The following is a 16,018-nucleotide window of genomic DNA, read 5'->3' on the forward strand; positions in this document are numbered from 1 at the left end:
GAAAGTATTAGGTTTTTTTTTCAAGGTTGGACAAGTAGAAAATTGATACATTTTACTGTTTAAATGCAAAATCCTATTTATGACATGCCACCATGTTTGTTTATAATTTTATAGTTTTTTTTTTTTAAAATCATGTCACACAATGTACTTGCAGCCATTTATGATGTGAAACTAGATACAAACAAACAGAACATGGCAGCTTTCTAATGTGTGTGTGTGTGTGTGTTATGGGAGTGGAGTGGTACAGAGAGAGAGAGAGAGAGAGAGAGAGAGAGAGAGAGCGCCTTATGGGAAGAACGGTGCCTTATTATTAAGAATCCCTTGTTTCCCCTTTCCTGGAACTGTCCCAGTTGTAACACAATCACTGTAACAACCGTTGCCGCCTTGACTGTGTAAAAAGAAGGAACAACAGGACAGAACATTTTATTTATCAAAACAGGACAATCCCGTATTATAGGGGACAGGTGGCAACTCTAATGGTCATCACTGTGACTACAGAGACACGAGTAAACAAAGGGGAGGGGGACGTGGAGCGAAGGGGAGTCGAGGAAAAACAGGTGAGGATGAGGATAGAGAAGGAAGAAAAAGAGGAGAATGGAGACACGAGGAGAGGCTTGAACAGGGAAATTAAGCACAACAAGGAGAGAAAAGAGTATAAGGTGTGCAAAAAGCATCATAACCAGAGAGTATAGACATCTGTGAAGGCTCATCAAATACCTTCTGGTAAAACCAGCCAATATCTTCATGTTAAAACAATTGATTCCCAGAAACAAATCTTCTGAGAATGAGGAAGATCTTTGTTTATGAATTCTGTCTCTCAAAACATGTCAGTTTGCAGCTACCCTGTGTGCTGTCTGGGGTGGAAGTATCACATAATCCAAATGAAACTTCAGAGGACAAACCAAAACAACTGAGTGTCCTGATAAAACAACCTGTGGGCGAGAACATGCTCATGTTACCTTCAATGAAAAGAACTGGAAAAGCACCTTAAGACATTTGTCTGCACTGAGGACACAGTCGGGAAGCAGCAAGGTTAGAATAAGTGAAACGAACGGACTCTGCTGAAGTCAGACACCAGAGGAAGCGGCCGTGTTTGCCACTGACCCTGCTCCTTGGGGTTTTTATTCATGACAAGCTGGCACTGCATCGGGGTCACGGTGTTTCAGAGCTGTTCCATGACGGGCAGCTTTTCTTTTCTTTTCTTTCTTTTTTTTTTTTAAGCGGTAGAGAGGCGGATGTTGACATGCAGAAAGGCTGAGTCACACCTTGAGCTCTGACGCTCAGCACAGGCACCTGGAACAGCCCAAATGTATTGATAGCAACAGAGATCAGAACAGTCCTGATAGTATTAATGAAAAACATTATTTTGATTTAATTAAGCACTTCCTATCAGATTTCTTTTATTTCTAAATATCAAGATATTGTTTCAAGATGCTGATTGTGTGACATCTTTATGCTTTTGTTCTTCTGTTTTAAAAGTATGTAGACAGTCTAATATTCTGATTTAAATAATTTGTATAAAACATGGCCTGTTTGAGACTGAAATTTTGGCAAGCCATGTATTGATTTTGAACCAGCTACAAATAGTTCTCTGACAAAAAGATAAACTACTCAGGTCTAGTGTTTCTCAGGTTTTTCCTCTGAATTACAGTATATCAGTTTAGCCCATGCCTGCTGGCTAACTGGATCATAATCTCACGTAAACTATGATCTCTGAGAAGGAGACTTCCTCTCAGTCTTATTCTCATCTTTCCTCCATAGTATTATTTTTACTATCACCTGTTTGTGCCTGCTACAGCACATCTGCATAGTGTTTAGAGTAAGCACTTGAGGAAGTCCTTGGCCTCTTTAAATCTCTATATCAGGACTCATGCAGTGTTGACACTGGACATGATACACATTTGAGAAATCAAATACTGGGAATTGAATATTGATTTAGTTTTCCATTGAAAATGTCAATTTCAGTCAAATGCTAAAAACATTTTAGTCTCATTTCGTGTTTTTTTTTTTTTATCCTGTTGCTATCTTTCTTGTGTGCAGTTACCATGGTTACAGGTGTTTGCTCACGCTATCCCTCTGCAGTGCACATGTTGGACTTACTCACATTTGGACTAAAACGCCGTTGACTGCGTTCAGTTAAATAGTGGGAGAAGATTAACACAGTGAGATGGAAGACTGAGATGGCCTGACTAACAGCATTAATCCTGGATTTCAGTATTGAAGATTTATTTAGTTCATAAACACATTTCAGTTACTGAGGCTGAGATGTGTATTACCGGCAGTGCAACAGGTCACATGGTTTAATCAACTTCTGAACAAGTGAGATTTTTGCTGGTGGAGGAAACTGATCTCTATCAGGAGCAAGAGTTTAATGTTTGTTTGCTTTTTAATTTGTTCAAAAAAAAAAAAAAAAAAAAAAAAAAAAAGAAGTAAAACCTTTTGCCATTGTTCTTGTCAAATAGCCATCTGGAACAGTTAAACGCTTTTTCCCTTAAGCATTTATAGACAAACATTACAAACAACTTATGCACCATTGTGAACCCAGTAAGTATCAGACACTAAGGCCATTAAAGTTCCTTAATATTTAGTATGGCTCAAATTCAGTAAAGGGTTCTGGGTAACAAAACTGCAGGACTCCTGTTTGTGATATAGAACATAGATGAACATAGATCCACTTCAGTTGGGAAAAAAATAAAATAAATCACCAGCATTAAAATATTTCAACAAGAATCTATATGATGATGTGTACAGCACTAAAAAAGAACACCTTGATAAAATGGCTTATGTTTCAAAGTCATCAAAACAATCTGCACTTTGGCTCTCAGTTTCACTTCTCTACTGGTTTCAGTTCATAGAAAGCACGACAACGCCCATAATTCATTCTTCTCTTTTCTCACTGATTCCCAGGGTCCTCCCAGGCCCATGGATTCTCAGGCTGAACAAGTGGTAAAGTGCGGCCCGATGGTGAATCTGCTGCATGTGGTTGAGTAAGAAGCCCGGAGGCAGGGCAGAAATGAAGGAGTAGTTTCCCCACACTGTGGTGGTTTTCTCCCCTCTCTCAGCAGCTCTCATGCATTCCTGGCAGCATGAGGGGAGCTCGGCTCAGCCTGAAGTGGCTGTTGCATACCTGCGGTGAACATTCACCCCTGAATCACCGTCATCTACGAGACATGCCGGCATTTGTGACAGTCCTGAATGGGAGGCTGTATGCTTTGCTGTTCTCACAGTTTGTAATCAGTGCCCTGCTTGTGTAAACTGTGTCTGTCTACCACGTAGTGATATTTACTCAGCTGAAATAAAAGGGAAGTAGATTTGTTTTCACTGCTGTGATATAACCCTTTTACTGCTCCATTCTTCTTCTTGTTTTTCTTTAAAGAGACAGTCTGGGCCCAGAAATGGTTTATAAAGGTCGAAATCTTTAAATTATTCTGAAAGAACTGGAAATCTAAAATTGCTATCTTCTCTTGCCAAAGCTTTCAAATTCAGTGTCAAGTTTGTCCAGGAAAAAACATCAAATTTAGCTTGATTGCTATATACAAGAGTTGTGAGTCATAACAAAAATACTCCTTGAAATCTAGGTCCCTGTCATCAGTCTTCTCTTCCTGTAACCTCGAAAATGGAGTGATGCTCATTTCCAGATTTCTTACTTATAATAATAATAATCTCTCAGATTTCTAACTCCACTTCATTTTCATACCAAACGCTGTTTACTCTAACACAGTGCTTTTGACAGTTTCGGTGTATTTGATTTTGATGTTAAAGCACAAATCCATATTTATTTTATGAGTAATAGATCAAACAGCTACAAGAAATGTGAAAGGTGTCACAGAGAATTATCACTAAGAATTATCAGAGCCGGTTATTTCTCTAAGGAGTTGTTGGAGACTGGACCGAGCGAAAATGAGGAAGAACAAAGCTCGTCCTCAGACCTGGACTACAAACTCGACTTATTTTTTACTCTTCTACACATACTGTATACACAATCTCTACTCTCTCTAGAAATGAATAGTTGATATTCACAGGGGCTATGCTTTGTCTTCATTCAGAACAGAGGTCCTGTAAACTGACAGGGAGTCCTGTGACACTCAGCCATGACAACCTTCAGCCATTATTTCTCTTCACCTGTTTCTTATAGGGTCACAGGGGGACTGGAGCCTGTCCCACCATGCATTATTCCAAAAGGAATCACACTGCTCTGGGTGCCATCCGTCACAGGGCTCACTCCTCACCTGGATGTCTCTGGATTGTCGGATAGAAACCTGAACAACAAAACAGACCCAAGGAAGTAGCGACATCGTGCTTACAAGACTAAGTAACTCTAGTTTGAATTGGTGTCGAGTTTTATGTATTTTCAATAAGCTAAACTTAGAAAACTCTGACCTCTTAACAGCTACAAGAAATGTGAAAGGTGTCACAGAGAATTATCACTGAGAATTATCAGAGCCAGCTATTTCTCAGACCTCTTTAAGGGAAATTAAAAAAAAAACTCCATAGCATAACTGCAGCTTAATACTTTAATCATCGGTGATAGTGTTGAAACACACTGCTGCACAAAAATATTGCTTTTCGAGACAGTGTCCTGCTTCTTCAGAAAAAAAAAAAAAAAAAAAAAAAAAAAAAAGACTGTTCTCATCATGGCAGAAAAACAGATACAAAAACAGCCACAGGGCAGAACAAGCACCGGGTCAATAATTCCTTTGATCACATTACAAGCTTGTAAAAATACTGCAACGATTAAGATTCCTATCGCTCTTTCTTCCCCTCTCGGCACACACATAGTCCCTGTGTTCATCCCATCTAATCCCTGCTTCCTTTTCACCATCTCACTTTTTGCGTTCCCTCGTTTTTACTCAACAATTGGACACGATGGACAAACTGTTCCGACTTAGGAATACTGGACTGTTGCGGTCACCTCGGTTCACCTGCTGAGCTCTGCAGCTGTTGATGAGGTTGTTTGGGAGTTTGGCAACAGCAGCAACAAACTGCACAGGACTGAGGACTGAGGTTAACCTGTTTCTGTTTAACCTCACAGACCTGTTTACGTGCTTGTTTCATGTCTTGTGTGTGTCCGTGTTGTCACTACACACCTGTTTCTTCCTGCAACACCTACAACGCACTTTCACCTTATTTTTCTATCTTGTTGACCCAGAACAGTGAGTTCCTTCACACAGCACAATGACAGCAGCAGGTTTCCACCAGCTGGGCAACCAGGTACTTCTCTGTCATGGTGACACAGCTTTTAATGAAGACTAAGCCAGACCCAGGGAAAGTCCCAGCAGACACTATTCTCTGGGTAACAGAGAACAGTAAGCCTCAAGAGTCAATTCAAGCATCCTGCCAGCCTGAGGGCTAACAACAAAGGCATGTACACAACACAAGTACATAAACATGGTTCCTGAAAAAGGACACATGAAGTACTGAATAACCCTGAATAACATAAGAAAGAAGTAAAGCAGGGTGTACAGTACAAGCTTGCGGCTTTTCACAGAAAGGAGATAGTGTGCCCACACATGAACGCCTCATCTGCCTGAAAAAAACTGTCACGTGTAGAAATGATACAAAGACAAATCAGACTTCTACAGCCTGCAAATAAGTTCAGAACTTAATGCAAATACAAAAAGTGTGTGTATGATGCCACGTATGCATGTGCTTTGATTTGAGTCCGATTATATTTCACCTCTGAACAGAGTAAGGGAAATGCTTTCAAACAACTAGCATCGTATCAGAAAGGTTAACACACCAAGCAAAGACAGATGACCCAAATGCAGAAATGACTTAAACAGACAGATAGAGCACAATAGGAAACAACAAAACTTACTTTACAGTCTGAGCAGGGAAGGCCAAGGAAGGAGAACCAGGGGCACAATTGGAGTCTAGAGGCAGGTCAGCAACAGGGGATCAATCTGAGGCAAACAAACAGCCTAAGGGGAGTAAACACGAGGCAGAATCCAAAGACAGGGTAAGTCCAAACATCACTGGGAACTAGATATATAGGGAACCTAAAAATAAAAGGAATCAAAGAACAAACAACAGACAAACATTTAGCCTGAGGTGGCTAATCAAGAGAATGGACACAGGTGTGGTGAGGGAGAAAGTCAGGACTGGAGGAAAATCCAGGGATTGGTGGAGACTGGATAGGGAATGTCGGTTAAGCTGAATTTAGATGTCTGCATTACTGCCTGTATGGGAACATATGCATCTGTCTGTCAGAGATGGTTGCATAGCTGTTGTATTTATACTTGTGCAAACATTACTGTTCTGGCTAGGGGGTACTACAGAAAGGAGGAAGCTGACATGGGCAAGGGGGACAATTTCTGTGTTATAACAAGCAGCAAAACAAGAGTAACAAAGGATAAGGAATAAGTGTTTCCTCACTTTGTTTCTCCATTTTGTCGTTTGAATCCACCTTATGCCTTTTCCAACCTCCCAACAGGAAGTTTTATCAACCAATCAGCAAGCAGGACGCACAGGTTCACGCAATTAAGAAGTTAAGATTTCAAAGGTGTGCATGTGGGGCCGTCTGCAACCATCATCGACCTACGTTTAGCCATAAACCTCTTCTCTTGTTGGGCATGCTCGTATTGCAGTTCAATGAGCCTTTACTAGAAAAGCCCAGAAGCCAACAGGCCCAGCAGATCATGGGGCAAAGACAAAGGATGTGACACAAAATTCATTTTTATTCATTGTTTAGATGGAGATCAATATTTATCTGCAAATCTACACAGCAACATCAAACAGCTCTGAGTTTTTTGTGATTTTGGGTGAACTGACCTTACAAATACTATGTTGACCTCATTACTCCATTTCTACAAAGTTAAAATGCTGGAATGAATGCCTTCATTTTCAGTCCAGTAGTAGACTGACCAACTGTCATCGCTTGCTAAATTCATGTGTTTGGTCTGCTTCTTTGAAGAAAACTGTAAACTGATGTAGAGGAGCAGACAGGCTGCAGAGATATTTCAGTCTCAGGCCGAAAAACCCGCAGTTTTATACAAGGGGGATGAATCACAGGTTATATTTGTTACCTTCAGTGTTTTTTCTGCGTGAGAGAACATGCACAGACTTGAGCATGCAGACATATACACAGATGCATGGACACAAAGAGAGAGAGAGAGAAATAGTGTGAAATGTAGTATCACTGATGGTGGTGTCATCTCTCTCTTTTCCTTGTCTCGGTCCCACCATTGCCTCCTGTGCTGCATGTGTGGGTGCCACCCACCCACCCATCTGTGCCCATTGGGGCCCTCGGGCCCAGAGTCCATCTGGCATCTTCCTCTGTGTCTGTCGAGTTGTCACCTATGATGGCCACCATCAACAATTATAATGTGCCAACACTTTTGTTCAGAGAATACAGACTAAGGCGGGAAAAAACTCACAGTGCAGTGAGCTCGACTGAAGGGTTTACATTACAAATATACATACTGAAAATATATTCACAAAGAATCAATTAATTCATAAGCTTCAATATTCTACCACTACCCAAAATTGGTTTCAAGATATCAGAAGACTTCAAAATAAAAGCAAAAGTAATATAAAAAATAAAAGCCTCCTAATGTTCCACACAGACTTTCTTTTGCTATCTAAACTCACCACCTTGCCATAACTGTCTAGCACCACCAATGCTTGTTTCCCAGTACAGCTTCACAGATAAAGAGTTTGCTTAATTAAATTATAAAAATGATGATAATTATAATATATGATGTTACACCATTCGATAGATCCCTATGAAGCAGTGGAATCTTTATAGCATCGAATGACGTGGCAGTGATGGATGCTATTAACCAGCTGAAGGAGACAACACCATGACATATGCCCCGCTACGTTTAATCAGGATTTCACGGTGAGGGTGGATGAGACCTTGCTGTAGTGTTGAGTCTGAGCAGAAGGGATTTTGATGAAGACAAGTTGTGGGTCATTTGCATGTCAAAAAACCCAGAGGCACTAAGACAGTAGTGGATTACCAGGCGTGCATATAGAAAAACAGATGTCAATGTATTGAGTCTGACAAGAGCAAACACTTATAGCTCTGTATTTCATTACAGGGTGGTGCACTGGTGCTTGTAAGGAATTATTTGATCAAACAATGTGTGTCCAGCTATATTTATGTCCCTACTGGAAGCTAGGTAGCTCTGGTTCAAGCTTTCTATAGGATTTCTAACATTAAAGGAATGGTTTAACATATTTCTGCTTTCATTTACTCTTCGAGTGAACATCAGAATAATGTTGGATTGCTGTTTTAAATGTTAAATAAATCAGACCCTTCATCAAGAATTAGATCCATGAGATGATTTAAGGAACAGATGCCTAATGAAGTCTTCAAGTACCCATATGTCGCCAATCCGCTTCAACTGGAAGCAGCCAGTCAAGTATAACTGGGCATGTATATGTGTCTGGAGGAGCTATCAAGGGGACTAAGGAGCAGGTCTAATGAGGACATGTGGGTTGTGTTGTGTAAAGTCACTTTCTGTCTGTCTGTCTTCCTTATGCCTATATAACATGTGATTTATAGCGGCAGCATTAAGAGGGTCCACATTATCAAAAGAAAAGCTTTTGCAATAATGTTTTGAGTTATAATGACTGGTAGGAGACAGAGGTTATGGCACTGACTCACCAGAGGGGGCAGCACTTCCTCAGAAAAATGACACTATTCCCAAGTGCTCACTCCGTGGAAACCCCTCAAACACACACACACAAACATTGTGTACACATGCTCAGGCACACCATGTCTGTTACTCATGGCCTTCCCTTGTCCAATAATGGAATGACTTGTGTTATTGTAAGGTAAGTAGGCATGCAGGAGGCATAAAATGGAAAAGCAATTAGTTGTATTTTAGAGGCTTTATGTAAGTGTGTGATGATGCCTAATGTCCACACTTTCTCTTTTCCCCAGTCACACCAGCATCGCTCCCTCTCCCCCCTCAGTCTGTTATTACCCCCGGTTGCTGCAGGTTGTCATCCTGTTAATGGCTCTTATGATGTTTCTTCTCAGCCACGCCACAAGACAGGTCACAATATTATTACTATAGGGGGTGTAAATGAACCATGTGCCATATTTTGATGTGTATATTAGCCCCGCTCAGCCTCCCAGGGGACCATGTCATGTAGATGGAGAATACTGGCTGGACTTCATTTACAAACCCCAAAACATGGTGTAATAAAATCTGTAGATGCAATTTTCACAACTTGACAGATTGTTTTGGAATGAAATGATCAAGACACCACACTTTGTTCTGTACATAAAAATGGGAGTTTAATTGAAATTTTTGTATCAAAAAATAGCAATATCCATTCTTAACAGCCACAAGTCACACATCTAAACTGAAAGGTCTCCGATATGAGGCTATGTGACAACTATCAAAGCTGTTGCACCCATTGTTTAGCTTTCCACAGAACTCAAATTGATTCACTTTGCCGTTCAACATTACCAACAAACTTTTTTTTAAAGTAGTTAAATAACATTCAAATGCTCTTTTCAAATTTAAGTAAACTTATTTTATTCTGCTTTATATCAACAACTCCTTCAGTGCATCCTCCACATCTCACAAAAAAAAAAAAAAAAAAAAAAAAAAAAAAAAAAAACATGTTGAAATGTAAAAATAAGTTACAGGAATGCAAACCAAAGGCCAAGTAGGATATGCAAATTTTTTTTGCAGGGGGGGGGGGGTTAAGCACTTACAATAAATAAATAAATAGCCACAGAGTGTGGAATGTCTACATGTTAACAAATAAATTAATGCAATGGGGAGAAAAAAATACACACACAAAAAAATAAAATAAAACATGCTGTACAATATTTGTTAGAAAAAAAAAACAAACAAAAAAAAACAAACATGATTGAGTCCATGAATATTGCATTGATTGTGCATTTCACACCCCAAACCCTGAGGGAGGTCAGGGGTGGGGGCTGTGTAGTGTCAAGCAGTGAGATGGTGGAAGGCAAAAAGAAAAGGTAAGTCAAGGGCCATACGCCCTGCAACAGGCATGGAGGAAACAGAGGGAGAAAAATGTGTGTGTGTTGACATTTTGTAGACATTCAGAAAAAACAGGATCCAGTTCCCAAACACCTGTTCAGGCTATAGAGTGAGTGAGCAGCGTTAAAGAGAGCGACACAGAATTGAGTCGAGTGTGTTTCAAGTATTCCATTGTCAGGAAGAGCCCCCACCTCCTTCTCTCCTACCTAATGCTATCTTAGCCTCTTGGCTGGGGGCTTGTTGGCTTACAGTGATGGAGAGGAGGGGAGAGGTAAAAAAGCCTAAGCCCCTCCTTCCACCACAACACAGCCAACTTAACCACCGAGCTGAGGACAAAATCCAGAAATCAGAGTTGTTGATGAAAGCTACCAGAAAAGCAGCTTTTCAAACAAAGGCACTCCAAAATCAAAAATAAAATATTTAAATAAAAATGTCTCTCTCCAAGCTCTATGAGAGCAGCTGTGACTGAATAGGAGGGCCTTGCCTGCATATACCAGCCTAGTAACAAAACAAGTAAAATAAAGTTAAAAGGTGGGTAAATGAACAGTGCTGGTAAGACCGCCCAAACAGCAAAATGTTCCCCATCAGGAAACAAGTATATTCAACAAAGGGGGAAAAAAAAAAAAAAAAAAAAAAAAAAAAAGGGGGGGGGGGGGGGATAAGGTAAGGAAGAACAAATAATAATAAATTAGAAATTCCCTACAAAAGAGAAAAATTAAAATACATTTTTCTTGCTGGACCAGCTGAGCCAGGTGCCCACCCACTGATGGGTTTGCTGGGCTACAGGCTGCTGGTCTTGAGTCCATATCGCTCCCTCCATTCTCACCCCTTCTTTCCCCACAAAGTCTTTTCAGTCCATCAGAGTCAGCCTCAGAGGCTCTCCTTGCTTGAGCTTGTGCTTGACGAAGAGTCTGTGTCGATGGTCCTGAGGCGGATGTCACCGGCGACCGGCTCCTCTGGTGGCTTGGGTGACTCAGTCGTCGCCCTCATCCAGGGGTGGTCGCAGATCTGTTCCAGGGTGGGTCGGTCTGAGGGCCGCAGGGCGAGGCACCATTTGATCAGCTGCTGGCATTCTAAAGGAAGCAGGAGAGACAGTACTGAGGATCAGGTGCACTGAAGTCAGAGGGAAATAATGTGTGTTTGGGTGTGTAGTGTATGTGGCTGCACTAGACTGGACTCTGTCTGTCTGAATGGATCCCAGGGTGTAGGTGGCACAGTCAGCCAATGAAGAGAGAGCACACATGCTCTTATTAAGTTACCTCTCTGTGGTTGCCAGGTGATCCATTATGTGTGCGGTGTCTTAATCTAACATTAACTGATCTATAATACAGTGAAACCAGGAGGTGGATTTCAGGGTGTACCTGTGATAGTAACTAGAGGGCAACAGAGTCACCTCCTGCATTTTGTGGCTTGTTGTGGTTGACTTACCAGCTGAAATCCTCCTCCTGAAGTACAGCCTCCCTCTGAGGATCTCCTCATCCTGCTCAAAGGGGATGTCTCCGCACACCATGTCGTACAGCAGCACGCCTAGCGACCACACCGTTGCAGAGCGACCATGGTATCTATGGAAGCGGATCCACTCCGGTGGACTGTACACTCTTGTACCTAAAAATGAGATGAACATAGGAGAAACACAAATTGTAAGTTGCAGTGAAAGGGATCTACTTGTATTTCCTCAGGGATAAGAATACAAAGGGCATCAGTGCTCAAAATATGGAACAGACCCCGAATCAAAAAAAAAAGAAGAAGAAAATAATTAGATGTCTGTGTCTAAAATGGCTGAGTCATAGTAGAAATGCTTTCCACCTTCCCTTAGCCACTAAACACAAACTGGGTGACTTGTCTGTGTCTCCTCCCTCCTTTCTGCCCCCCCTCCCTTGCCTGGAAGGAGGAACTTGGATACCAAACAACAACAGAAAGAGGCAATGTGAGCCCGTCACGTGAAGCGCCGACTCCGGTTTCACAACAAACAGATGTTACGTGGCACTGACCTAATACCCACAAGACAGTGACTCAGGCTTTACTAATAAAACAACAGGAAACATAAACATACACTCAGTCTCACAACAAAAAAGACGGTAACTAATAGAACCGATAGAGTCTGAGTCATATCTGTTAATCCATAAAAAGCGCGTCACACACCCACCGGCAGCGGAAGGTTTTCATTTGGCACCATCGATTTAAATCCGTAACAACGAAAAGGCGACAGACCCTAAGCGAGGAAAGCCCTGGACCAAAAACAGACCACTGCGTCACAGCCCCGTGAACGCCTCCATGTCTGAATATAGCCCAGCGGAGCATCAAGGGCAAACACAACCCAGCCCACACGGATACGTATCCATAAAAAAACCTAATTACGCATCCAGCCCTGTACCGTCTCATAACAGCGATTAATGTAACAGGACGGGGTGGCGGCGGCTGCTTACCGTCGAAATCGGTGTAGACCGTGTCCTTGAGAATCGCCCCTGAGCCAAAGTCAATAAGCTTGAGCTCCCCGGTGCGTAGATCCACCAGCAGGTTTTCATCTTTGATGTCTCTGTGCACTACACCGCAGCTGTAGCAGTGTCTGACCGCCTCCAAAACCTGGCGGAAAAAGCCCCGAGCCGTGTCCTCGTCCAGGGCGCCCTTCTCTGTGATGAAGTCGAAGAGATCCTTGACGAGCTCCGGCCTCTCCATAACGATGAGCCAGCCGTCCGCCCGCTCGTAATAGTCCAGCAATTTGATAACTCCGCGAAACGACGAGCTGACCTTCTTCAGCAGCAGGATCTCCAAAGGCACCATAGCTCCGCTCTGCCACAGAAATGGGATATTTAATTAATATGTGTGGATAATACACAACACACACACACAAACACAGCAGCTAGGGATGGGGATGGGGGGGACCAAAACAAAAAACGCACCCAGATCAGAGTCGACTACTTACAATTGTGCCCCACTCGGTGACCCTCTCCTTCGCAACATGTTTCACAGCGACCTGGAATAACACAGCAAACACAGAAAGAGTGAGCAAGGCAGCCACAGTCCAAGTCTCCCGGCTTTGATGGCACCACATGTAAGCTCAAAAGACAAGATCCCGATCCCAGTCCGCCTCCTTACCGGTGCGCCATCAGAGATCCGGCTGCCGGCGTACACTGTCCCGAACCCTCCGCTGCCCAGCACGGACCCCACTTGGTAAACCTTTTCGAAGGGCTCCTTTTCCACTTTGACTGCAAGAGAAAGGGAAAATGTTAAGATACAGAATATTTCCACAACAAAGCGCCGCTTGGTGAGAAGTCAGGTTGCCAGATCTCAGCCGGTCAGCTCCAACAGCGGGAGCCTGCTCTAAATTAGCGCAGTAAAATGCGTTTTTTCAAAGCACTTCTGTGTTAAATTACAAACACAATTCAAAGACACAGAAAAGTACCGCTCAGTGAGGGCGACCTACCCGGCTGGAGCTGTATTTTCACTGGTAGATGGTCCATGCTTGAAGGATTGCAAATATGCGAAAAAGAACCAAACTTTGACAGCAACATATTCGAGCTGAAAAGCTGGAGAGGACGAGCCTGTTCACCCGCCGAGGGTCAGAAGAACAAGTACAGTTTGGGCACAAGTGGAACCAGGCGCAGTGGAAGTGGTGGTGCGGACTTGGCTGCAAGCGAATAATAATATATCCAGTCCAGCAGTGCGCCAACTCCGCCGCACCGCGCCCGTTAAAGCCGCGTCACGACCGCGAAGTAGTAGACCATTTCCCGAAAACTGGCATTAAATCTGACTTTTGTGTGTTGACTCACGCTCCTCAGCCAAAAACTGTCCTCTTAGGGAATAAAAAAAAGCGAACACTCCGATGCGTATAGCAGCAGTACCGACAGCAGAGTGCGTTTAGGGCGCCTCAGCTGCCTGTAGTTGTCCCGAGGAGCGGTCGCTGTCTGAGCGTTGGCGCGGTCTCCCCAAGCCAATATTTTGACGCGCAGTGGGATAACGGTATCCCTCCGCCAGCAATACAAGTCGACAATTCTGCTAAACTCCAGCGCTGAATCGCCGTATTTCCCAACACACAGATTGAACATCTAACTAACGAACATGTGCTGTAATTTTATTATATTTGTACATCAAAATATCATCGAAATAATGATGTTCACCGCGGACTACTTTCTCATAGTACGAGACGCCCAAGAATCCCTTGTCTGGAAAGCTTTGCGGTGTGTTCACTATCGACTCGGATGGCAGCGACCAATCAGATGTCGTATATAAATACCGTGTTTGGTCTCTGGACCAATCCGGGACAGGTTTTCATAATAAAGCAGGCATTTGAGTGCACGTGGCGGTAATTCTGAGCCGTCCTCTACCCCCCCCCCCTTTCCTCTGCAGCTCTGCAGTGACAGACACTTTATGGCAGGGACACTTCACTTTATTCTGTAATTCACCACAAACTACTGATGACCTCTAACCAGCTGTTACGTTGTGTATTCATCTGCTACGTGTTATTTGTTTACTTTGGTGTACAGGCTGTAAAAAAAAAAAAAAAAAAGAAAGAAACAGCTAAAGCTAAATATATATTAAAAAAAACTAAGAAAAAAATTATACAAATTATATAGCAAAATTATAGTTAATAAATCACACACGAATAAATTATACAAATGATATAAAAGAATTGCTTCATATGATCTTCCTACATCAAAAGTGGTTTAAAAATACCAGTAGCCTAATAACACCAGTCTAAAGCAACAATTTAATGACGCTTACACATATGGATTTTAAATACTCGCAAACATCAGCATCATGTTGCTGCATTTACATTATGTTGTGTCCACGGATGACTGGGCAAACATTACACACACTCAGTATTTGAAGGATGATACATAGGGATGATACATGAGAACACTATGTCATGCACTGACATGAGTATAAAAACAAAACAGCATAGTATCATGATAACAATACTACATGGAAACACTATCGGATGGCCAAGTTTTGTGGAGCCAGCTGTTCCATTTCAGAAGGTAAACTTTCCAATTTTCCTGTTTCACATCTGACATGACCTTGATTCTTGGTGAACTTTCCAGTTTTTATCGGGTTCTACCTCCGATAACCTGCAAGTGCATGTATGTGTCTGTGTGTGACCACTAACCAAACAGAAGCATCAAAGAATTTCAGGGAACCTTATCTTGCTATAGGCCAGCCAACTGCAAAAGTTATGTAAATGTGAACACACACACACACACACACACACACGCACACACGCACACACGCACACACACACACACACACACGCACACACGCACACGCACACGCACACACACACACACACACACACACACACACAGTAAAGTAAGCCTGTAGGCTAACCTGCAGTGAAGCTCTGCACTCACTATATGATAACATTCACAGCTCCATGCTTTTATTGTCACTCATACATGCAGAAAATGCATGCTGTAAACACATTTGTGCAGTGCTTTATGTTAAACATAACACTATATAGAAAAAGTAGTAGGCCTGTGTGTGTGTGTGTGTGTGTGTGTCATGAGGACATCATAATGTATTTGCATTTTATGTTCAAATTGTATTGGGGCATATAAAAAAAACAAACTAAAAGGGCAGTCTCCTTTTATCTCAGTATGCATAAAGAGTTTAGAGTTAAGGAGATTAATAGTTTTATTGTTTTACACTTTAAAAAATATGTTCATCTGTGGTCTAGTATTTGCAACAGCCCTACAGAAATATCTCCCAACTCTGTTGCATGATCATTTGGTTGTCATGGGTTTATTTTTAGAGGCATTACGGGTCTGACCCATACCAATGTTATTACTAATCACTTGTAATACTGCAGATCATTGTTCTTTTACTCTAAAGTGCTTTCAGAAGCCAAATCTCCTGTACATTTCCATGTGAAACTTCATTGTTTCCTCCCACAGTTCAAACAGATCAGTTCAGGTGAATTGGAAATACTAAATTGCCTGTAGTTATAAGTTGGATTAGTTTTATGTCTTTAGTCCCTACCTAAAACCGGTCTGTTGTCATTTGCATTTCCATATTGAGTGTCACACCACTTGAAGTCACACTTGGAGCAA

At 42.1% G+C, this 16,018-nt stretch overlaps 1 protein-coding gene across 1 annotated transcript; it reads right to left on the bottom strand.

The window, feature by feature from the left end:
• Nucleotides 1–10,620: 10,620 nt before the first annotated feature.
• On the bottom strand, nucleotides 10,621–13,908 carry LOC113142282 (serine/threonine-protein kinase pim-3). Its single transcript, XM_026327237.1, has 6 exons — nucleotides 13,396–13,908; nucleotides 13,068–13,177; nucleotides 12,895–12,945; nucleotides 12,398–12,761; nucleotides 11,400–11,576; nucleotides 10,621–11,044 (listed from the first exon to the last, which is right to left on the bottom strand). The coding sequence occupies exons 1-6, from the start codon at nucleotides 13,481–13,483 to the stop codon at nucleotides 10,842–10,844; spliced, it is 993 nt and encodes a 330-aa protein (XP_026183022.1). The 5' UTR covers nucleotides 13,484–13,908; the 3' UTR covers nucleotides 10,621–10,841.
• Between the last annotated feature and the right edge of the window lie 2,110 nt (nucleotides 13,909–16,018).

Source organism: Mastacembelus armatus, chromosome 23 (assembly GCF_900324485.2).
Source record: "Mastacembelus armatus chromosome 23, fMasArm1.2, whole genome shotgun sequence".
NCBI lineage: Eukaryota > Metazoa > Chordata > Actinopteri > Synbranchiformes > Mastacembelidae > Mastacembelus > Mastacembelus armatus.